The following is a 23,985-nucleotide window of genomic DNA, read 5'->3' on the forward strand; positions in this document are numbered from 1 at the left end:
TATATTGCTCATCTGTCTCATATTTGTCTTCACAATTTATTTTTCTACTCGTATGTTTATATTATTAAAATCTTACACTCTACCACATTAAATAAATTAATACAGTACTAGAGTATTACGGATACATTATCATCTATCACATCTACTTTTTTATACACTACGAGTACATGGAATTTTACAGAATGCAACAAATAAAGATGACCCAAATAATATTAGAAGCATGAAATGGCCCAAAAGAATAGATGAAAGGATAAACCGATATGAAGGCCCATATTGTTTAGAAAGTCTAAAAACTCCATTTTAACTAATTCTGGAAAAATTGAAAAACCCTACTATTTTCCGAGTTCGTGGAAATTAGAAGCTAAAGTTGTAGGAGGTGAGCTTTGATCTTTGTAATCAATCAGGTAACAATATCTTTCATGATCTGCTTTATTATTATTATTTGAATTCTTAAATTGTTAAAATTAAATTAGATAATGGGTTCTGAATAACTTGTGGAAATTAGTGAAATAAATTTGATGGGTGTGAAAGAAAAAATTAAAATTGTTGAATTCGATTAAAATGATATTTTGTTGAATCCTTTTGGGAAATATACTTGGATAATAATCTGGGTATAAGGGTTATTCAAAGATTGATTGGAATATAATGAAAATGTAAAATCTGGGCAAATGTTAATTTTTCTGTTGTAAATTCTGTGATTAGAATTCAATTTTAGGGTTCTGGGATGAATTTATTGGTCCTTATTTAATTTTGACAATTGCTGTTTTCTGTATGAGATTCTCTTCAAAGGTGCATTTTAAATTTTGATGCTTTGTATGCCCATTTAAATGAATGGAATGGAATGGACTGAGGTTGGATACGAGAAATTAAGTGAATTAAGTTGCAAAGTTTCTCAATGAGCGATGCACTAACGATTTCGAAGCCTCTTTCAACCGAGGCGCTTGCTTGTCACTGATCTTGATAGGTGCAATAGTTGTGCTATTAGAGGATTTGTAGTTTATTTGGGTGGATTGATATTAGTATAACCTCATACGCTTGAGTGTTATAGCTGCTCAAGTATGTTGTAATTCTGGTAAAGCTCCATTTGGAGGGTCTTTGTTAGAGGCAACTGATTGTCAATCGCTAAATGCCTGCATATGGAGTATGTTCTATCTATTGATAAACGGAGGAGTGCGAGTGGGAAGTCCAAGTACTTGAATATTTAGTGTCCCACGGTATGTTACTTTTTGGAGGTTTCAGATTAGGTTGTATGAAATATATTGTACTATAAGCAAGTATTTTGGTTAATAGGGGTTAGGGATATAGAAACAACCACTTACATAGTTTATATTGGGATTATGATGCTCACTTAAGCTCCGCTTTCATCTATCCTTTTTGAGGAATAGGAGTGTTGAATTAATTGAGGTGGCAGAAGAGACATTGCGTTTGTGATTTTCTGTAAAGATCTCACAGGTTTGTTTTAGTTGTGGGACGGTTGTTTACAGTGTTAACTTTGGTTAATCCCATGGTGATCAATAAAGACCATAGATAAACTTGAACGCTTAAAAAATCCGTTATTGTGCACCTAACATCTCTAGGCTGTGATTTGTGAAATGGAAGGGCTTCATGCATCTAAGATTTAAGGTTGAATTTTGTAACCAAGCCCTAGTTCTTTGTCAATCACTTGAGCGTCTCTATGTCAACACAGAAGGCAGCAAAAAAATTTCTGTACATGAAAAAGCCAACTAAGAGTAAAGGACTAAAAGATTTCTTACTTTGGGTATGGCAACCTGGCTGGCAGCACTGCAGCTGTGTTTCTGCTCACATTGAAGGCATACAATGTACACTGTTGTCGAGTTTCCTAATCAATCTGATGATAACACTGTCTTTAACACCTTACATCTCTTCCCTATCCTCTGAAATTTATAATGGCTAAAATTGTCCTTTTTGATTTGTGCTACCACATTTTCCAGTCTGAAAAACCTGACGTGCATTAACCTAAACATTGTTCGTCAGTCTATTTTAGGAGTAGTTTTGTCTAGCCTCTATGGGTTTTTTATACTGTAGAGTTTTGTAAAATTAAGACATCTTGCAGAGATCTTAGAACTAGCAGTCCTATGGCTTTGGAAACAGTTGTTTGGAGTTAAATGGCACTGGATCCTATCCCTTATAAAAGAGAGGTGCCTATAATTATTAGACCAAGGCTGAGAGACAAAAGGAAGAAAGGATTGAGATGAAGTCATTATATATTCAAATATGTTAACTCAGGCCTTGATTTGGGGGTGATCACGGGGTTCAGGGATGCGAAATATTGAGTTAAGTACTGGGGAAAGGATTTATTCAACACTTACTTTATAATTGCGATTATGAGCCCTTCGGTAAATTTTGATTTTTGAAGCCTGGAGAAAATTTGTCATAGTAACACTGAAATCTTCAATTTCAATACAGATTTTCTTAATATGATGTTGTTCCTCGTACCTTCATCAATTGCATCATTTGCTTGAAAAGCATAGTGCCATGTCCATTACATAATATGAAGTATAAGTGGAATTATCGCGGACTATAGACTTGTAGAGCGGATTGATTTTGTGCTAAACTCATTATAATGATGAAACACCTTTGTTTACTGTGCAATATATTCCTAATTTGACATGTGAACACCTGTCAGGCTGCCTCCATGTGTAAGGTTCATATTAGATGTTTCTTAATGGATCTTGAAACATGTGTTTTGGTCTGCCTTTGGAAACCCTCCTCAAAGACCTCCCAGGGCTCTTTCGTTTGTTGATGAAATTGGGGAGGGGGATAGCACAAAATCTTTTGTAGATCAGTGTGTCATTAAGACGTCTCCCCCTTTCCCCAATGGGGGGAGGTGGGGGGGGGGGGCGATGATGGGTTTAATTTGAAGAATTTCCCTTACAAAAATTACAAATGCAGTAACCATGAAGGTGCGGTCATCAGTAAGGAAGATGTGTGAGTTTTGCAAGGTGGTCAAACGTCGTGGTCGTGTGTCTGTACTTTGCAGTGCCAAACCCAAGCACAAGCAGCGGCAAGGCTTCTCAACTTTTGCACATGAAGGGCCCCTTATAAACACGTATGTAATCCACTGTATCTCCTTTCTCTGTTCCAGTCTATATTTTTTGTTCAGCTGCTGAAGTTTGCATCGAGAATTCTGATCAGTTTTTTGGACTTTGTAACTTTGGGTAACCAATCATTTGCCTTGGCATTTCTTCTTAGTAAACAATATTGAGTAAGCTGGAAGGTTGGTCCCTCCATGTAGTTATACTAATCATACTTTCCTATCTGGTTTGTCATACAAGGACTATCATATTCGGTGTATATACTGCAGCTTATACGTAATGAACGTGTGTATCACTTGATGAATAATACTTGCAATTACTGAAAAGTGAAAAATGTGTAGCAAATGATAATGAAGTTGGTTTAGAGAGAATATCAATTGGGCATGAAGTCAAGACAGTATTTATGTAAGTTTAAGTAGCTGCCTTTCTCATATTGAAAGCATCAATGGTGCTCTAATACCTTTTCATATTGAACATTCAGGCCTGCGGATATAAGTTCAAAGCCATTGATTTCAAACAGCCCAAGCTTGCGCATTGGTCTGGCGTCTGCTTTGCCTAAAGTACAGCAGCCTGCAGCACTGTTTGGTTGGAGGGATGCTATTGCTTCGCTTCTGTTCAAGAAAGGCAATTAAGTAATTAGCTATTGTGAAGTACCCAAGGAAATTATATACACTGAAATTTCTGTTACAATTGCATAAACTTTTTTTAGCTAATGACAATTTTGTACGTATCAGCCATAGTATTTCACCTTTTAGTATTTGCTTATTCTCTGTATGTCCTATGCTTTGACCTCTCTTGCTCTAAACTACTCATTTCCTCCTAAAATTGGAGCATTTTGATGAGAAATTTGTATTTTCTGCTTATTATATTCTTGCTGTTAAGTAAATACTTCCTCAGTTCTCAATATTTTGTCAACTTCTTTTTGTTGTCCCTCAGCATTACTTAAAAAATAAATTACATACACTCTGAAGGATATTTTCTGCTCATTTTAAAATCTTAAAATGAGCACAAAAGGATATCAAATGACCAAAAATCCACCCTTGGGTACACCTATCTCTATGTGCACTCGGGTGTATATGAAAGGTGTAAAATTACTGAATTTTTTATTTACCTGTATAATTTTGATCGCATTTTTTTTATTACAAATATATAAACCTAAATGTCATTAATGTAATGATTATTGGGTTGATAACTTATTCAAATTTTTATATCATTAACTTTTTATGATATTTTCTAATGTTATTATTTTAGTTCATTTTTAACATAAAGGTGAAACATACAAGCCTTAAACCTCGAGGATAGAAAATTACCATCCATTAATCTCAGTGCCCAACCTTTTATCCTAGGTATTGATGTTAAAATCCTTAAGCTCTAAGAATTTCTTCTTTTATTTCTGTTAAGGTGATAAAGTAGTGTTCTTTTGTTTTACTTTTCTTTTTCTTCTCATTAGTGTTTAACACACAAAGACTTTGAACACCTTACTTGCTCTATAAGACATTGACTCTTTCCACAAATAAAGTCAAAGATATATTTTCTACTTTCATCTTTATCCTTTTGTCTTATGGTACAATAATTAAGGTTGCATTAGCATTTAATCCTCTTTTTAACCCTTTCTATTTTGATCAGAATCGATAAAGATCACTGGCCCAAAATTGACAAGCTCGATGTCAACTAAACTAATTGTGCCAGTAATCTTAGAGGTGAATACCAACACTGAAAACCCAAGATTAATTCTCGAAACATTACCGTCTATGCTATACCAAAAAAAAAAAAAAAAAAAAAAAAAAAAAGACACTATTATAATTTCAATTAATTAATAAAATGGATTACTATGATAATTGCGGAAGGTAAAACTTGAAGAAGATATCAAGATAGGATAGAAAACGACAACCCAGTTGAACTACTCAATAACCCAAAAGGCCAAGGGCCAATCAAAACAAAACTCAGAGAATAGTATAACCCAATTAATCTCATCCAGCTCTTATACAATTGATTCAATAATCTCTGTCATCATCAAATATTTTGTCTTTCTAAATTCTCAATTATTTCAAAAATTCCCCCAAAAAAATAATTTTCTTTACTAAAACCAGCTCCATTAATTTTTTCTTTTTCTGGGTTTCTTAAACCCTTTATTCATTCAGTTACACAGATTGGTTTCTGGGTTTGTTTCAATGACTGTTTATGACTCTTTTACTTCTTGGATCAACAGCTTCCTTGCTTGCATAGGGTATGCCATCTTCTTCTAATTCTCTTTCTGATTTCAAAGTTCACAACTTTTTTTTTTAATTATTCATTTTCCAAAATGATTGTTTATTAGTTTATGTACAGTATTTTCATGATTTTATACTGTTATTCCCCTCTTGGATAAACTATAGAATATGGGTCTGGTTAATGATTTTTTTTTTTTTTTTTTACATGTATATGTATATTTTTTGTGTTCTCATTATTTTTTTTTTTTTTTTTTTTTTTGGTGGGTTTACTGTTGGGACTGTAAATTGGGATTAGTTGATATTTCAGCTGAATTGGTGATGCTCAAGTGCAAATGTTAACAGTTAATAATGTCTTTTAATGGTGTGATGGAGATAGTTTATTGACCAAGTAAACTCTGGTGGCTTATTTAAACTGCAATGTTGTGTATGGAAGGAAGCAGATTTCTGATATTCAACCTGCCAAGTGCCTACTTTCACTTGCAATTTGAACTAAAATAAGTGTGATTTACCATATACTTCCTTGTGATTGTCTCAAATTGAATGATTTTGAGATAAAAGATTGGCCCTGCAGGCTGCACCTAGCTAATTACTTACGATTTAGTACTGAGAGTGTCACTGTGTGATCATGTTCGATTTGCGAAAATTGCTGATCTCAAAACAATTGATTTACAGCTTCCTAGACTGTTGTTGATAGGTGTATTTGAGCTATATAAATGAGCACAAGAAAGAACGCTACTGATTATGAGGAATAGGTCATGGTTGTTTTGGCCTTGGGGGGATTAACAGTTAGTTTGATGAAAAGCTCTCAAGGTTCATTTTTTAAACTAAATGGTGGTTTCCATTTGCGCTTTAGAGCCCTAAGAGGCAAAAACATCTATGCAAGAACTCATTTGATTATCATATTAACATCGAATCTGCTCACTTGTGGCTATATGCATGCCTGTATCACTTATTAATTACTTCCTGTATGTGCTAGGTGAACTTTCCTTCCTTTCACCAAGTCAGAAGTACTCTAATTCAGCTGCAGTTTACTTATGGTGCTATCTGCTAAGTCATTGTAGTCATGTTGTTCTGTATTCTATGACAATTGCAATGCTGTTTTTATTATTTAAATGATCTGTCAAGTTCAATATACCAATCTGATTGTTCTTAATCTTTTTGAATCCTTTTATATATCATTTTGCATTAGAGTGCAAGTTTTATGTTTTTCTTAATTTGATTGTGTGTTTTCGCATAATGCTGATGAGTGACAACTTTAACCTATAAATTTGTACTATGTTTGAATGGCATTATCAATCAATATATCACATCTAGGGCTACAATTCAAAATAAAATCTAGCAGGATTACAATCTTCTTTCTGTTAAAAGTTGTCATCTCTTTATCTGCTTCCTGTGTGTTCAGTTGTTTCAATATCAACTGAAGACAAATTGCCTTTAAAATCTAAGTACTCTAATCATAAGTGCAACTTGTTCCATATCTACTTGCATAAGTTCATAACTACTGGTGTTACCTTCAATAAGCAATTTAGTATGACGTCGTGAAAGTCGCTTGGGAATTTCCATATATTGTGATGCTTTGCTAGTTTGGGTTTGGTGGGATCTTTTTCTAGGATAGACATGAGATCTTGGCCGCTATGATGCCAGAGATCTAGATTAGCACCCGTGTCTATTTTTATTTTGTTAAGAGTTCTAAGGAGAATCAAACTTCTGTATACAATAGCTCCCAACTCAAGGTGAGGTAAGAACCAAACCCCAACTCCTAGGTTGGAAGTTGGGAGCTCTACCATTGAGGTTCCACTTGACTATCACATTGTTGTTCATGTTGATTGGTTTGTCTTGTGTTTTTTGGTAATTCCTGAATTTCTTAAATGTATGTTATGTTTGGTGAAAATTGAATCCAGTATGTGCTTGTACATGTCCATGAATCTGTTTTGGACAGCGCAGTAGCTGTTTGGGAGGCTGTGCAAAACCGACTCACACTCCTGTAGATGATTATCCGACAAAAGGACTACGATGCCAGGGCCAGGTGGTGGAGAAACAAAATCTTTCCGATGACTTTTGGGGTACCAGCACAGGTGATTTGGACAACCCGATTGGTCTATCACAACGAAGCATGTCTTCACTCAGTACATCGAATGTCAGTTTTCTTTCTGATATCGGATCAGCAAGCATGCACTGCCACACAGATTTCGTAAATCCTGGCAAGTTTTTTTTTCTTTTTTTTTCTTTTTTATATATACTGTACATTTCTCTACTAGAAGCTCCTCTTGTAAATCACAGTTTTTTTGCAAGCGATCCACATTCACCTCTGGGTGGACTGTAATGTCATAAGACAATCATTTCAAGGGCTGTAAATCACTACTTTCATGAATTTCTCCTGGGAAAAAAAATTGATTTTTTGATGATTTCATGTCTGCAGGTCTTCTTCTCTGGACTCAAATCCGTCTTCAGTGGATTGGAGCTACAAAATCAAATGAAGATCATCAAACCATAGGACCGGCAATCAGGTTATTACCTTTTCTAAAACACATGATATCAGTCACTTACGTTACTCATCTGCTGGATTATGTTCCTCCCCACCCCAACTCCCTTCAAATGCCGCTATTTCCTGTAATATCATTACATATACGTATCAAAACTGCAATGAAATTAATAAAAACTATCCTTTTTCTACAAATGAAAAACCGTGGCCCTAGGGGCTCGGGGTTGAGAAGCAAATGTGCATGATAACTAGAAGCAGTCTGTCTTTGCATATGTTATAATTAGCCTTAGTTTGTTTTCATCTGAAAATCCATATTTGAACTTATTAGTACACATTTGATCTTACTCAACCTGAAATTTTGGTGAAAAAGAACAAAGCTTACTCAACCTGAAACTTGGGTGATAAAGAACAAAGCTTACTCAACTAAGTAACTCGTTGAGGGTTGGGTGCTGAGTTTCTAAGAGAGTAACGAATAACTGATCAGTCTTAATACATACATATGATCCTACGAAGTGTTCAGCTGCGACATTCAGTCGTGAACAATATGGAATATATTTTCTTACCATCATAGAAACATGTGTTTCACAGTCTAAATGCTACGTATGACAGCTTGCTTAGCTCCAGGGAGCGATTCAGGCGGCCCATCCCTTTATCAGTAAGCTTTCTTTTACAAAGATTGGCTTTTCCATGCCATGAATGTCAGTTGGTGCTTACAGTTTACTGTTTTTGGAGTGGCAGGAAATGGTAGACTTTCTAGTTGATGTATGGGAGCAGGAAGGATTGTATGACTGAAAGACATGAACTGTAGATAACAAATTTCAGTTTCTCGATACTTCGAAATGCGGAATTCTTAGGAGAATTTGTAAGCAAAGAAGCCTTATAACCAATGTATAGATGTTGATTAACACAGCTAATTTATATACCCATGTATGCTTTGTTTTTCCTACTGTAGTTCACAACGTTCATTTCCAGTTCTGTTGCTAAATGGACTGGTATTTTTCATTTATGTTCTTAAATACAAACAAAGATCAATTAAGCATGCTGTGATGTTACTCAAAACATACATCTACATCACTACATGATATATTTTGTCTAAGAACACCAAAATTCGTGTTAATATTGAGTATGTGTGAACGAGCCATTTAGATTGGAGTTGGTTTGATTTCATTTATATTGGCCTTTTGGGTTATATTTGAGTGATGAGTTATTCAATTCAATTTGGATCCCGTCATCTTTAAATGAAATTACCAAATTGTCCTCCCTTTCACAATTTACTAGTGAACCGGTTTTTGATTAGGCTAATCCTTTTTTTTTTTTTTTTTTTTTTTTGGTGTTTAGAGAGCCATCAGGGCAGGGGTGAGAATCGATCTCTGGATCTCCTGGAACCGGGAGGAAAGCTTAACCACTTGAACTATCCCTCACTCTCAATCATTTTTTGTTTCTAATTGCTCATATATACGTAGTAGAATATTGAATGGGGAATTTTATAGAAAATGAGTTAAATTATCACTACCATCATTCATCTTCCATTATTTAGAAAAGACATATTAAAGCAATATATAAAAAAAAAAAGTTACTCAAAGTTCAACTCACTTAGTAAAAAGTGACCAACTATTGTTGAGAAAACTAATAATTAAAATCTGGCCTAGTGTAGATACATTCCTATAATACAATTGATAAATACGAATTATATAGATTATTGACAAACTTGTAAAATTAGTGAAGAGTTAGGTTTTTTTTTTTTTTTTTTTTGGGTTAAACCACATTTATGATTTTATTTACAATAATTATGCTTAAGTATACAAAATTTGATTTACAACATTAAACAATTGCTCTTTATTAATGTTCAACATTTGTCAACACCATATGATATATAGATAATAGATACTCGGACGCCCCCTAATTTATCGAAAATGAAGCCGTGCAACGCACCTACATCCTAAACACCTGTCCTGCTAAATGATCCCAACAAACAAAGATCCGTATTGTACACTACAAGTATAATAATATCTACTGATGATTTTCCACATTTACGAGATTCTAATATAAAACCTCAATAAATCAAGGTAGCTAGAATAGTAGGTGATCCATTCAAACTACACTGTATTATCCCAAGAAATTCCATGAATTTGGCTTCATTTTTAAGTTTTTATCTTCTTTTTTCTTGTACATTTATGCAAAATACTGTTTTAAACGATTTTTTTTTTTAAAAAAGATGTCAGTCAATAACACAGATTCTGTGATCCTGGCTAAAATTGTTTTCCTCTCTTTCTATCCTTCCAAATCACATGCCATTCTTCCTCTTTAGTCCATGCCAAAATCATAGTTTTTTTTTTATTTTATTATTATTATTTTAATTAATTTTTATTTTTATATAATATTTTAAATTTTTTTTAGCATGCCATATTCATGCCAGACATTCATTTCTTGTTCATGTCTACATAAATGACCCTATCATCATGCAGAATTTTGTGCTTTTTGCTGATGTAGATGATAACATTATGAATTTTTCTAAAAGAGGATATTAGATTAGAAGTATTCAACAAATAGAATGAAGTCCAAAACTTTTTTTTAAAAGGATAGGTGCCATTTGAACTCTTAGGATAAGTATGCTGTTTGCATTATCATGCAAGATGATGTATACTTGTATACACCTATACACGACTCTACATTACGTTTTAGCCTTTATAGGTGACAACATAGTAAGACACAATCAATAGTAGTTCGGGAAAAAAAAATGTACTGTATTTAATACTCGTAGCTATTTTACAATATATTTTTTTTTTAAAAAAAAAAATCTCAACTTTGCTTCATTTTTGAAATATTTATAAATTACTTTGACTAATTTTTAAAAAATGTTATATATCCATTTTAATAAACTAAAGTAAATCAAAATTTGAGGAGTTAATCATATCAAGTCAATTGTGTAAATAGAATGGAGGAGTGTATGAAATTTTACAAGATAAGTTATTACTTGTCAATATCCTATAGGCCATAAAGAAACTCCTATCTAACCATTTTTTCTATCTTTTCATAAATTTCTTACACTCAATATCACCTTCAAAGTAGTTACATAACAATAATGATTAGAGTATAAAAACCAATAATATTCCAATAATCGGCTTAAACTTCTGGATCGATTAATTCAACCTCTAACATGGTTTATTAAAAGTTATCGTGGTGGTTAAATTGATAGATTAAAAAATAATTAACATTACCATCAACATTGACACAAAAATTATTCTCATAAATAAAATTACTCATAAAATTATTAGCATGCAATATCACTCTTTATTTATTTCCACCAATCAAACAAATAGTAGATGCATGCTTTTCTCATCCCTCCATCTCTCTCAATACAATTTATTATTGCACAAGTTTTCAAATCCAAGTTGTGGTCGTCACCAATATATAATGCACTAATAATTAATTAAGCTCAAATAACAGCTTAAAGCCTAATCCATATATTATCAGCTTGTAATCATCATTATTATAGTTAAGAGAAGCCAGCAAACTAAGACGCGTCAACACTCTACACGGCTTTGAAGCTAATTTTGTTTTTTATAGGCTAATTACATTGTTTAATCTAGGCAAAGTACATTGAATGTTTTGCTAATCAGCCATTCATATTTATTTGTTTTGAGTTTGGTTTGAAGTTGATATCAACCAATAAATTACAAAGTGAGATTAGTCCAATGAATAATGTGCACGGTTATACTATATACTTATGCAATTTAATGTATTTATAATGATTATGCATTTGATGTGATAGTCACCCTAAGAGGGTTGAAAAATACCAAGCAAAGCTTGGTTTAGTGGTAAGGTTTGTCACCTCACAACCAAAAGCTTGTGGGGTCAAATTCCACTAGAGGCAATTTGGGGTGGGGATTCCTTTACCCTTTCCCCCCTATTTCCAGATTGTCTAGTCCGCTAACCCATATCGGGTTGGACCTGTGAAAGGTTCCGCCCTGATAGGGCCCTTCTCCTTACCGAAAAAAGGGGGTTGAAAAAGACAAGGTTCAAGTGTGTATTTACTTGCACCACATGCATGTCATTCTTTCTAATTCAAATCCAATATAGTTAGAGGCTCTCTAATGCTCCAAGTAGGAGTATTACCTCCATCTCCAAATAAAATCTCAATTCGGATCCATTGTAATTTAAATACGTTATGATGCCAATTATCAATTCAATTTATTTCTGTAGTGCTCCGATCCGTATACAAGTTTTAAGTTATAACTGTCTCTATCCCTTACAATTTATTCTATTTGACTTTATTTTACGGCGTCTATGACATATCTTAAAATACGTCATCAGACCAATTCCATATATGTAAATATTATAAATTTTTCTTAAAATACGCCTCCAATTTCTATATACTATAAAATTTTGATAATTTAAAATAGACAATGAAACAAATCTATTTTATAAATTAGTGAGAATTTGTGGTTATATCCATACAAAGACAATGAGGGGCAATCTTTAAATAACGGGGGATTAGTTTGATTGATATATTCGTTTGTTTTTTTTTAGGGAATGACATACCTTTATTTTTTTACAACAATAATTTGAAATATTTTTTTTTTGAGGGCAAGCTGGCTTGTATTAATCAAAGAGACAATAAGTCCATGAGTACATAGGAAGCAAAATCAGTAGGATAAGTGTTTTCCCAGATTTGTTCAACTCCGAAAGGAATAAGCTTAGCTAAGGAATGAGCAACACTATTGTCATCCCGTCTTACATGAGACCAACTAACCGAATTAAAAGATGTACACATGAAAAAAATATCACCCAGGACTGTATCAAGCTCAACCGAGAATCGTGCTCCTTTTGACAGACGATCAATAACTAAACTGCAGTCTGATTCTAGGATTATATCCTTGTGGTATGCTGCCAGCTTTAGTGCTCTAAGTATGCCCTTCGCTTCTGCAATCTCAGGCGACCAGTAAGCCTTCACTCTTCTTGTAGCAGCCCAGAGAACTTGCCCTGTGTGGTCTCTAGCAACCATGCCCAAGCCAATCCAGCCCTCTTCTGACAGGGATGCATCGGTGTTTATCTTGACAATGCCATATGGGGGAGCAAGCCATTTGTTTGGGTTGTGACAGGGAATGGGCGTGATAGCTTTGTAGATACGGGTGGTATATTTGTCAAACTCCTCCACATACCTGAAAACACGCTGGGTGAGGATTTCATTCGGTGTGGTTTTGTCCTCGAACACCTTGCGATTTCTTTCCCCCCCACAAACACCAAGCGAGGAACATGCCTCGTTGCTTCACCTTATCGTCAAAAGGTTTCCAGCCTACCACCAAATCACAGAAGGATGAGGTTGAACTCCAATCCGCCATCTGGTTGCAATTACAATCAGCCCATAGTTCTTTAACCCTTGATCAGCCCACAAGAGCATGCTCCACGGTTTCCAAGTCAGTCCCACACTATGCGCATGAAGCGTTATCAATCATATGTCTGTGAAGAAGAAGGCTTTGAGTAGGCAGCGTACTTGAGCAAAGACGCCAGAAAAAATGCTTTACTTTGGGGGTCACTTTAGCTTTCCAGATTTCTACCCACGCTTGATGGAAGGTGTCAAAATCTCCTCCTTTCCCAAGCATATATGCTGACTTGACCGTATACAACCCAGTCATTGAGAAAGCCCAACTAAGCTCGTCTTCTTGATCAGTTTCACTAATAGGGATAGCCAGGATGTTTCGTCTACCCCTGTCATTGAAGCAACTTTCAATGACATCCACTCGCCACTCTCTTCTATCTTCATCAATTATATCACACACCTTATGTAGATTTGTAGAGGCCCTGCTAGAAAGAAAACGCCCCTCAGAATTAGCAATCCAAGGATCACCCCAAATGTTTATATTTCGACCATTGCCCACCCTCCATAACAGACCTTCCTTCACAAGCGCCTTCGATGACCATATACTCTGCCAAGAGTAACTTCCTGTCAACCCGAGAGAGGAGCCCAAAAAGTCAGTGTTAGGGTAGTACTTAGCCTTAAAAACACGCCCCAAGAGAGAGTTTGGAGCTTGAATTAGACGCCAAGCTTGCCTTCCTAACAAAGCATCGTTGAAAACAAACAAATCTCTGAAGCCATACCCCCAAAACATTTTAGGGTGCATAAGGATTTCTAACTTTTCCAGTGAGTTTTCCTATTCCCCTCTGATGAGCCCCACCAAAATTTGGCCATGGCAGAGTGAATATGTGTTATAATCGAACTTGGGAATTTGTAGACCCCCATCAGGTATGTAGGAATTGCCTGAATTACTAATTTGAGGAGGATCTCCTTTCCCGCTCTTGAGAGGAATTTCTCCTTCCACCCCTGCAATTTCTTCCAAACTCTGTCAAGTATAGCTCTAAACACAACTCTCTTCGACCAACCCATTATTGTAGGGATTCCCAGATATTTCTCATGTCTATCTACCTGTCTCATGCTAAGAATATCCATCAGCTCTTCTCTTCGATCAGCTTCGACACCTTTACTAAAGGACACCTCCGACTTTTCATAGTTAATTTTTTGTCCGGATGCCTGTTCATATTGGTTGAGTACATCAACTACCGATTGACAATCCTGACGAGTTTCCCTGGTAAAAAGTAAGTTGTCATCAGCAAAGAGAAGATGAGATATCTCTGGTCCTTTCCGGCTAGCTTTTGCTCCATGCAGTTTATTCTCTCGGACTTTATTCTGTAACATGCTAGAGAAGACATCAGCTACAAGAATAAAAAGATACGGTGATAGGGGGTCTCCTTGTCGGAGCCCTCTAGAGGGGGTCACCGTACCACAAACCTCCCCATTAATCACAAAGGAGTAAGAAACCGAGGATACACAGTTCATCACCAGGTTAACCCAACGACCATCAAAGCCCATAGTGAGAAGGAGTCGTCGCAGAAAACCCCATTCAACCCGGTCATAAGCTTTACTCATATCGAGTTTCAGGGCCATAAAACCTTTTCTTCCCTTACACTTTTTCTTCATGGTATGGAACAATTCAAGAGAAATCAGGGCATTATTAGTAATTAGGCGGCCAGGAACAAAAGCACTCTGATTTTCCGACACAATCTCAGGAAGAATATTTTTTAATCTCATCACAATCGATTTTGAAACAAGCTTATAGAGAACATTACAAAGAGCAATGGGTCTATATTCGGCAGTAGTAGTAGGTTTATCTACCTTTGGAATTAGCACAATATTAGTCTTATTCACACGGCTAGGGGAACAAGAGCCATGTAAAATGTTACTCACAAACAAAGCAATATCATCACCAATAATGTGCCAAAAACGCTAGTAAAAAATTGCATGCATATCGTCCGGACCCGGAGCTTTGCAAGGCTGCATTTGTTGGAGGGCGCCATAGATTTTCCTATTTTGAAAAGGGTTTAGTGAGCTCTCTGTTTGCATCTTCTGAGATCATTGGGCTCATGGTACTAAGGGCTTCCTGAATAATGTCTTCTGTCGGGTTCGAGGAGGTGAAAATATGTTCGAAGTGCTTGGTGATCGTTGTTTCAATGCTTTTCTCATCCCTCTGCCATACACCATCAACATCATAAATACCCCTAATGAAGTTCTTTTTCTTCCGTTGAGACGCTTTATGATGGAAGTATTTAGTATTTTTATCTCCATCTTTGACCTCTGCAACTCTGCTCCTAATGTACCAGTAAGCTTCCAGCTTTTCATTCAAATCATCAAGCTTTTTTTATAGCCTTGTACACTCCTCCACGCTACTAGCCGAGACACTCCTCTTTTGAGCCATATGGAGGGCCTCCTTTGCCTCAGCAATCTGCTTCTCAAGTTTGTGGAAGTTTTTACCACTCCACGCTCTAAGGCCTCGAGCCACAGATGCAATTCTATCAAGGACAACCTCCCCCACAGAATTTTCCCAGGCCTTTTTCACATTGATCTCGTAAGTTTCATCTAGTAGCCAGCTAGTTTCAAACTTGCTGGATTTTTTCTTCTTCTTTTTGGTGCTTTTAGTCGTGTTCTGGGAGAGTAGAATGGCGGCGTGATCGGAGCGGTAGCGCATCAGATGATCCACCCTATAGTTCCTAAATAGGTTCACCCAAGCTTGAGAGGCCATGAAACGGTCTAGACGTTCTCTGATCATGTTATCCACCGAGAGCCCTCTCTCCCAAGTGTACCAACTACCATCATACCCCAAGTCCCTGAGATTGCAATCATCCATTGCTTTCCGGAATTTTACAATCTCTCATCTCTCTCTATCCACACCCCTTCAATCTCATCATACGTCAAAACTTCATTGAAGTCACCTCCGATCTAAATAGGAATGTCCTCCTCAGAAACCAAGTTGCGGATTAGGAGCCACGTATTTTGTTTATCTTCTTCCCGTGGCCAGCCATAAAGTCCCACAAACCTCCAAATCTCCCCACTCGGGTTCCTTATATCTCCACATATGTGATTTTGAGAAAAGGAAATCAGATTAAAGTCCACCCCCTCTTTCCAATGTAAGCATAACCCCCCTGCCTTGCTTCGACTTGACACCCCAAGAGCATTTGGGTAGCCTAATCGATCTTTAATTTTCTCCACCTCTGTTTTATTAATCATTGTCTCTGATACGAAAATCATATCAGGGGCAAATTTGATGCTCCACCTACGAAGCTGTCAAACCGTCGGGGAATTGCCCAAACCCCGGCAGTTCCAGCATTATACACTCATTGCGAGAGGCGGGATTGTCCTAGACCAATCACTGCCGCCATAGATACATCCATAGTTCCCCCCTCACTCTGTTTTGCCTTCTTCTCACCAGCCATATCCATCTCTCCAACACCCAGCTCCTCCAAGCCACGTTTAATAGGAAGAGCAGTGATCCCATCATCCTCATTCGTCTGAGCACGAGCTACCCTCTTCCAGGTGCAACCCCTTGTTGATGTAGCCCGTATAGAATTTGAGGAATGAGTTTTTATCTGCTCCACATTTTGTGAAGAATTAGATGTTCCGTGATCACCAAAAACATAGACTTGTTCCTCCAACACAATAGAGACTGATGACTGAGATGTAGGAGGAGGGGCTATGATTCGAGTTTCCGATGGTGTAATCTGTTCACTGCCCAGATGATCACTTGCATTGCTATCCCTTTTCTCTCCCCTCTCTTCCTGCTGGGGTTTAGGTGTGAAAGATAGCTTCCTGTTTGCCTTAAGGTTCTCCAAATCTTCTAATTCCTTCAGCAAGCCCTTTCTAGGAGTAGCTTTAAGGTTTATCCCCCACCCCAATTGTTCTTGTTTTTCCTCTTCCTCAGCAGTATGGCAGTCTCGCTCGGCATGTCCCATTATGCCACAAGCAAAACAGAAATATGGAAGCCTTTCATAGGCAAAGTTAACCTGTAATTCTCGGCCTCGACGATCCTTGATCATCTGAAAGCGCCTCAAGGGCTTAGATGTATCAAGCATTATTTTGACTCTCCGATAACGCCCAACACCAAGAATATCATCTTCCATTTCAAGAATTTCTCCCATACCCTCTACAATAGCTCTAACATGCGCATCAGTTCGTCAATTAAAGGGAAGATTTTTGATACGAACCCAAAAGGGAGAATTCGTGAGAATGACATCTTCCGGTTGCTCGTCTCCATCAATCCTTTCAAGAGGACAAGCATATTATCGAAACACCATGGTCGTCCTTTCAAGACCTTTTCATAATCTTTCCAATGGAAGAATTGGAAAGCATAGAGATTAGGGCTAAGAACCCTAATAGCAAAGCCATGAATCGGAGCCCAAATGCTAGTCATAGTCTTTTTGAACGCCTCGATGTTGTAAGATCTCTGTGTAAGCAATTTTCCAACCAGCATTAGCGTTAGGTTATTTATTTTCCTCTTCGCCAACAGGAAGGGTTCCTAGGTCAATAGGCTTCTGCTCAACGTCACGGATACCCAATTGAGCATAGAGATTGGTGATTTCCTCTGCCATCGATGATGATTAACAGGCTTCGACGCAGAGATTAATCGGAGATTCGGTGGGGTTCTATCCTAGAGATAGAGATCGCTTTTTCTCTCTCTCGAGATTGCCCTTTCTTTCGAGGGAGTTTATTAATTTCGTAATTACTGATTTACTATCATTTGAAATATATGTTAGTTGCATAAAAGTGATAAAACCAAATAGAATAAGTTGTTTTCTGACAAATAAATCAAAGCTTGCTTTCAAAAAAAAAAAAAAAAAAAAAAATCAAAGCTTGATATTTTTCGTTTTCTTCACCACGTTGTTTTTTTTTTTTTTTTTTTTTTTTTTTTTTTTTAACTCAAGCTTGATATTTTCTGACAAGAGAATTATATGAATCGAATCATTAAAGTTCTATAACAAGTTGAGAGTATTAAATTTTTAAGACAAGGATATTATCTGGGTACGTGTGGAATTAGTTGTGCATATTGTAAGATTTGTAACGTAATTGTCAATCGCCACTAAATCATATTATAAAGTTAATTATATATTTAATTGTAGCTGGACCTACTTGGCTACTACTAATACGACTCGTATCAACTTATTTTTCGCAATGATTTTGTCATTAAGCTTTAGCTTCAATGAATCCAATTAATTCCCCATGCTATTAGATTATCAACTTGCGTAACTAATTGCTGGACCCTGGATATTACAACTAATTTTTGGTTGCTTTAATTTTTGGCAAGTTTAATGATGAGATATTTGCAATTAATTAGTTTGAGATTAAAAGAGATGCATGTATGGGCATATTTTATTGTACCTAGATAGATTGATTGTTTGATGAGGCTACGTGCGTATGTATAGGATTATGAGGCTATGAAATGGTGATAGCTCTAGATCTAGAATTTCCATTAGGGTAATGTATACTCAAGTTGTCATTGTTAGCGCGAGTACAATCTATCACTACCTAGTGAATAATATTGAATTTGAGCTCGTACTATGTACCTAAAATTAAAGTTCAAGCCAACTTGTCTAGTTTTGTAAATGAAATAAATTTGAATATGATGTTTTAGTTTGAATTTAGATAAATTACTTGTTTTCTTTCTTGTTTGTTATCGTTTCTTTCCTTTTCGTGTGTTTGTTTTGTTGGTGAAAAAAAAATAGCTAGCTAGTCGTCTTATTATTTTGTGAAAATTATCTTCAAATTTTAACGAGACTACCAAAATTATTATAATAGCCTAAACTTCTCTTATAATGACAATTGATTATTGATATGTTAATCCTTACCACAACTTTCAATTCAACATAACATTAACACTACGAATTGGGAGGTGGAATTACCATGAAAATTGCTAGGGTTATGAAGACCACTGTACAAGTAAAAAATTAAAAATATTGTGCCGTGCTATGTATTTGTAAGGCTCTAATATCATGAGAAACAATCATGCCCTTACTCCTCCACTAAACATTATCAAAATTCAAAACATCATATTATTACCTGGCGTGACTCAAATCTTTTTATTCAAACTAAATAGTGGATAATCAACTAGCTAGCTAGATTTTAAAAGATCGGACATAGTATTTTGTTTGAGCATGGGGCTTGCCTCCAACTCCCAAGATTAAACCGGTTAACTAGACCAATTATCCATGGTCACCTTAGATTATGTTACGTAGTTGAATAACATAATTTATTAGAAATCGAACACAGGTATATTCAACAACTACATTAAATATATCTGCATATATCTTATATCTTATGTGATTAATATGCATACAGACGATCCACTGAATAGCTCTGACATTCTTGGTTCGATCATAAGATCAACTACGTTTCCCATGTGAATTAAGGAGATAATTGAGGTGCAACAGCTAGTTAATTATCCTTTAAAATTAGCCACAATAACTTAATTTAAATCACATCAATTTATTTCTCTTATTAATTTCATTCAACAAAAAATATATTTACACTCGAAGTAAAATAAAATGTGATATATGAACAAACAATTAGGGACGGACAAAGGTTTAAGGGAGTACAATCAGTACTTTAGTACGTAGTGTTTTCAAGAATTGTAACATTCTATATACGTATGATTCTTCATATAAAAATTCCGTACTTCGGACAGTATTATACGAAGTATATTTCACACAGCCAAATTCATTGCATTTCCTTAACATATAATAATACGATTACTTTTATTTTTTTTCAAATGCAAATGAGCACTGCAAGTTGAAAAGTATATGCATGTAATCTTCCCCAAAGCTGGTTTTTTTTTTCTTTTTTCAAAAATTATATTAAATTACGAGTCAATCAAGAGCTTCTTTGAAGGTTTGACAAATGCTACAAGAGTCAAAGGCTCTTGAAATTAGATTCACAAACACCAAGATGATAAATTAACAACTTATTAGTGCGTAGGATTAGTCGATTACTCTGGTATTTGACTTGCATATAAATTAGGAAAAAAATCAAGTCAACAAAAAGATTGAGCTTGAAGTATTAATATAAGCTTTGAAGTCTTAGTCCTATCTTGATATATAAATCATATAAAATCGTAAAAGTCCATCATATCCCTTGATTAGAGTGATTCTCACTTGTTCTCACTCTAGCTTTGATACTATTTATTTAATACTTAAGCGAAAGGTAGTTAAAACCCCATAATTGATTTCATACCCTCACATTAATTCTAATAATCTTCTATTTTTCTCAAGGAGGTTCGTTGTTTAAAGTCATCGTATTTAATTGTTTAGTTCTTAAAATTTTCTACATACCATAAATTTTTATGCCTCACTTACGTAACTACAATATATAACAACAATAAACGACACGAAACTATTTATACCTTAACACCCCCACCCCCCTCTTTTCTCCTCTCTCCCCTTCTAATTTATGCACGAAACAAACAACCTTCACTAAAGACAATCCCAAACAATTAAACAATACAAATTAATTAACGATTAAAGAAAGAAAGAGTCACGGCATGCATCATAAATGCACACTTAAATTCATTGGGTTCATTCTGTACTATTCTATAAGATCATCACCAAAATAGACAATAATAATAATGTTGATATCACACATAGTCCCCAAATCTTATTATATAAAGAAATATACAAAAATAATGTGTACACGTACATTGATTCAATTCTAATCCTTCTTCTTAAAGTCTAATAAACACACTTTACCACTTTTTGGCTTTGTTGTACATTGGACTTAAAACACTCTAACCAAAGTTCATTGCATATACTATTATTATATTTGGACCGTCTAATTATTTTATGTTATTTTATTTATTTAATTATTTGTTGTCCTAGTGTAGTAGTGAAATTGGTAAGCTTTCTCCCCAAAAAAGGGCAAGTTTATTACGTATGTACTTTTATATTTTTATTAATTAATATTTATTGATTTATTTATGTTATTTGGTTGACCAACTCTTTCCTCCTGTCACTATGTCGTTCTCGATGAAAATACTTACATAAATTTGCTACATGGAACCGAGACATCAAAATAATTTAACTAATTGCTTGATGCATTCAATTTCCAACATTTGCACATTCACGTCGTTTGTGAGTTTAACTAATTCCATATATGAAACTCAAGATTTATCATTGGAATAATGTTAATATATATTCTAATAATTCCTAGCTAGGTAGAATTGTGAGTTTAACTAATTCCATATATGAAACTCAAGATTTATTATCGGAATAATGTTAATATATATTCTAATAATTCCTAGCTAGGTAGAATTGTATGTAGAGGTGGCCGGTCTGTCCGGCTAGGATGACTAAGGACCGAGTCACTTACTAGATAGGTCACTGCATGCTCATTAGGTCATATGTTAAATTTTAAAGATTTATTCTATTCACCTTATTTATATTTATTTATTTTAGGTCTAAAATAAGTTCAATTCAAGAAAAATAAGTTCTATTATGATAAGGGTAACTTAAGTTCAAATTACAATTGAAATAAGTTTATTAGATAAGGTTATAGTATAATATAAGATAAGGTTAGATAAGTGAATAAAACACACCATTAGTCTATACTCTATTGCTCAAATAAAAATTGTGCTAGTCCAATAAGGTCAGTGATTGTTCTTAATTAAATTTACTATACACAAAAGTAAATACATGAATATGTTAGATTTTGATTTTATTTTCATTGAAATCCAATTTGATATATTTTAAATCTTTTGTTGATCCGATCTTTGTTTTTCATATAAAAATATTAAGAAGATATTCGAGGAACATGTAATTAATAAAACAAAAGGTAGGTACGTCTTTGAAGAATGGAAGAAGTATAATTATATAACACGTCTGGGATTACACGACTGCTTCTTACATGAGTTTAGATTATCTTAATTTTAAGTAGATGAATTGAAGTAGCATAGATCAAATCTAGAAAATTCAAGATATTTTAGCTTTCAAAGGTTCATGCATGTATATGGCATAATAAGTAATGAATCCCCTTAAGAAAATCACAACTAATTCTAAGAATGTGCATATTATATGAAGTGCTACAGTACTGATTATATCCTAATTAATTAACAACAATATGTTAAATTTATATACTAACAATTGATCCCGTTAACACAACAAATTCTAAGAATTGAAACTGCATGCATATGTTATTTTAAAATGCTACTTGATTAGTTGATTATATCTTAATTAACAACAATATGTTAAATTTATAATACAATCAATTTAATACTTGTATAATTTTACCTGCATTTATTTTTAATACCAAAATATATTGACAATTGACTAAGCTAGTGTATTAATTATGCATTGATATCTTCAAAATGATAATTAAATTATTATCAAAAGTGAATAATGGCATGATAATATCATCATACTCTGTATAATATACACTATATACCTTATCATTGAAAATTACGAATAATTATTAATTACTACTGGCTAGAATGTACTAAAAATATATAATCATTATGTAGTATTGAAATTAACTATTTCGTAATAAATTTATCTTATATACATAAATTTGTAATAATCACGACTATATATATATATAACTTAATTTGTAATAATTCAATCCATATATATAATGTGTTGTATAACTTAATTGATGATGAAAAATGATTGAAACTTTACTTTAAGTACATAAATGAAATTATTGTGGTTCGTGTTATCTTCATTGATATCATCAATGACTCGGATCCTCGTAATTTTATAAATTGCCAGACAAATTTTATGCTGCGTGTATATAATTAAAAGGTATGCAATTAATCCTTAATGTGCATAAATCAATTTATTCTATGTTGTCTAAACAAAATCAACATGTTAACCAATCAAATTCAGAATCATATTATAAAATTTGTATTTGGCACATTTCAACATTTGTAATATATATAGTTCATTGTATTAGAGAACCATGCTATATGAACATGACTTCTCTTCATTATTAAGTCACTTTTTTAATTTATATATGGAAATAAAAATTATTTAGGTGCATGTATTAGAATTATATATACATAAGTCTCTTGATAAAACATAAGTGAAGTAATCTTTCTTGTTGAAAAATACTACTTCATTCCTAGAGATTAATTTTGTAAGTATTCTTGTTATTATTTAATTTCAAGGATCAAAATTCTATATTACAAAATTAGTCTTAATTTTAGCTACTTATGTTGTTTTTTATTTAGCACATTTTTCATGTTGAATTCTTCATTTTTACTACCCTCTAACTCCATTTTCAATCTTGCTATTCCATGTTTTCTCCCCTCTATTATTAATACTTTATTTATTTATCTATTTAATTTTTTTCTGTGCAGGGTTTTCATATTATCTTTCATCAATTCTTAATTATTTGAACGTGTAAGTTTATTCCTAAGCCCAAGTCTTTACCTTTATAATCCATGTAATCTCTGTTTGTTACTTATTAGTGGCTTGGTGGTTATTGGTTGTTGGCAAAGTTTGATTATCTATATATATATATATATATATATATATATATATATATATATATATATATATATATATATATATATATATATGTTTTTTTATACAATTATAGACTAATAATTCAATTAAAAAAAAAATTATAATTTGTTAAATTATTGTTTTGTCTCCTAACCTCAAAAGTATTAGGGAACTCATCTATTGGATGGTAAAGCATTTTCCTTCATTCCCTAAGATCGCAAGATTGAGTCTTTGGTAGGGTTTTGCATAGGTCCAAAACCAAATCAAATTAAAATCAATCGAATTTGGCGATCAAAATGATCAATTCATCTACTTCCCTCACACACACACATATATATATATGTATGTATATACGTGATTAAAGTGTCTATTATCTGGATAAAATCTTATTTTATTCAAATCGAATAAAAATTTGATCGGA

The 23,985-nt window shown here is 34.1% G+C and overlaps 2 protein-coding genes across 5 annotated transcripts; both read left to right on the forward strand.

Annotated features, from left to right (window-relative positions):
* The first annotated feature begins 274 nt into the window (after nt 1–274).
* On the forward strand, nt 275–3,960 carry LOC110707952. The gene is made up of 3 exons (XM_021886037.1): nt 275–376; nt 2,914–3,070; nt 3,538–3,960. The coding sequence occupies exons 2-3, from the start codon at nt 2,919–2,921 to the stop codon at nt 3,686–3,688; spliced, it is 303 nt and encodes a 100-aa protein (XP_021741729.1). The 5' UTR covers nt 275–376; nt 2,914–2,918; the 3' UTR covers nt 3,689–3,960.
* Nucleotides 3,961–4,645: 685 nt separating this feature from the next.
* On the forward strand, nt 4,646–8,865 carry LOC110707953. 4 transcript variants are annotated; one of them, XM_021886039.1, is made up of 5 exons: nt 4,646–5,283; nt 7,211–7,467; nt 7,686–7,773; nt 8,337–8,403; nt 8,481–8,865. In XM_021886039.1, exons 1-5 carry the CDS (start codon nt 5,228–5,230, stop codon nt 8,538–8,540), a joined length of 528 nt encoding a protein of 175 aa, XP_021741731.1. In that variant the 5' UTR covers nt 4,646–5,227; the 3' UTR covers nt 8,541–8,865. The 4 variants fall into 4 exon arrangements, with proteins under 4 accessions (XP_021741731.1, XP_021741733.1, XP_021741732.1 ...); XM_021886041.1 differs by having other exon boundaries at nt 4,648–5,283; nt 8,358–8,403; XM_021886040.1 differs by having other exon boundaries at nt 4,847–5,283; nt 8,487–8,865.
* The last annotated feature ends 15,120 nt before the right edge of the window (nt 8,866–23,985 follow it).

The sequence above is a fragment of the Chenopodium quinoa genome, unplaced genomic scaffold (genome assembly GCF_001683475.1).
Source record: "Chenopodium quinoa cultivar QQ74 unplaced genomic scaffold, ASM168347v1, whole genome shotgun sequence".
Taxonomy (NCBI): Eukaryota; Viridiplantae; Streptophyta; class Magnoliopsida; order Caryophyllales; family Amaranthaceae; genus Chenopodium; species Chenopodium quinoa.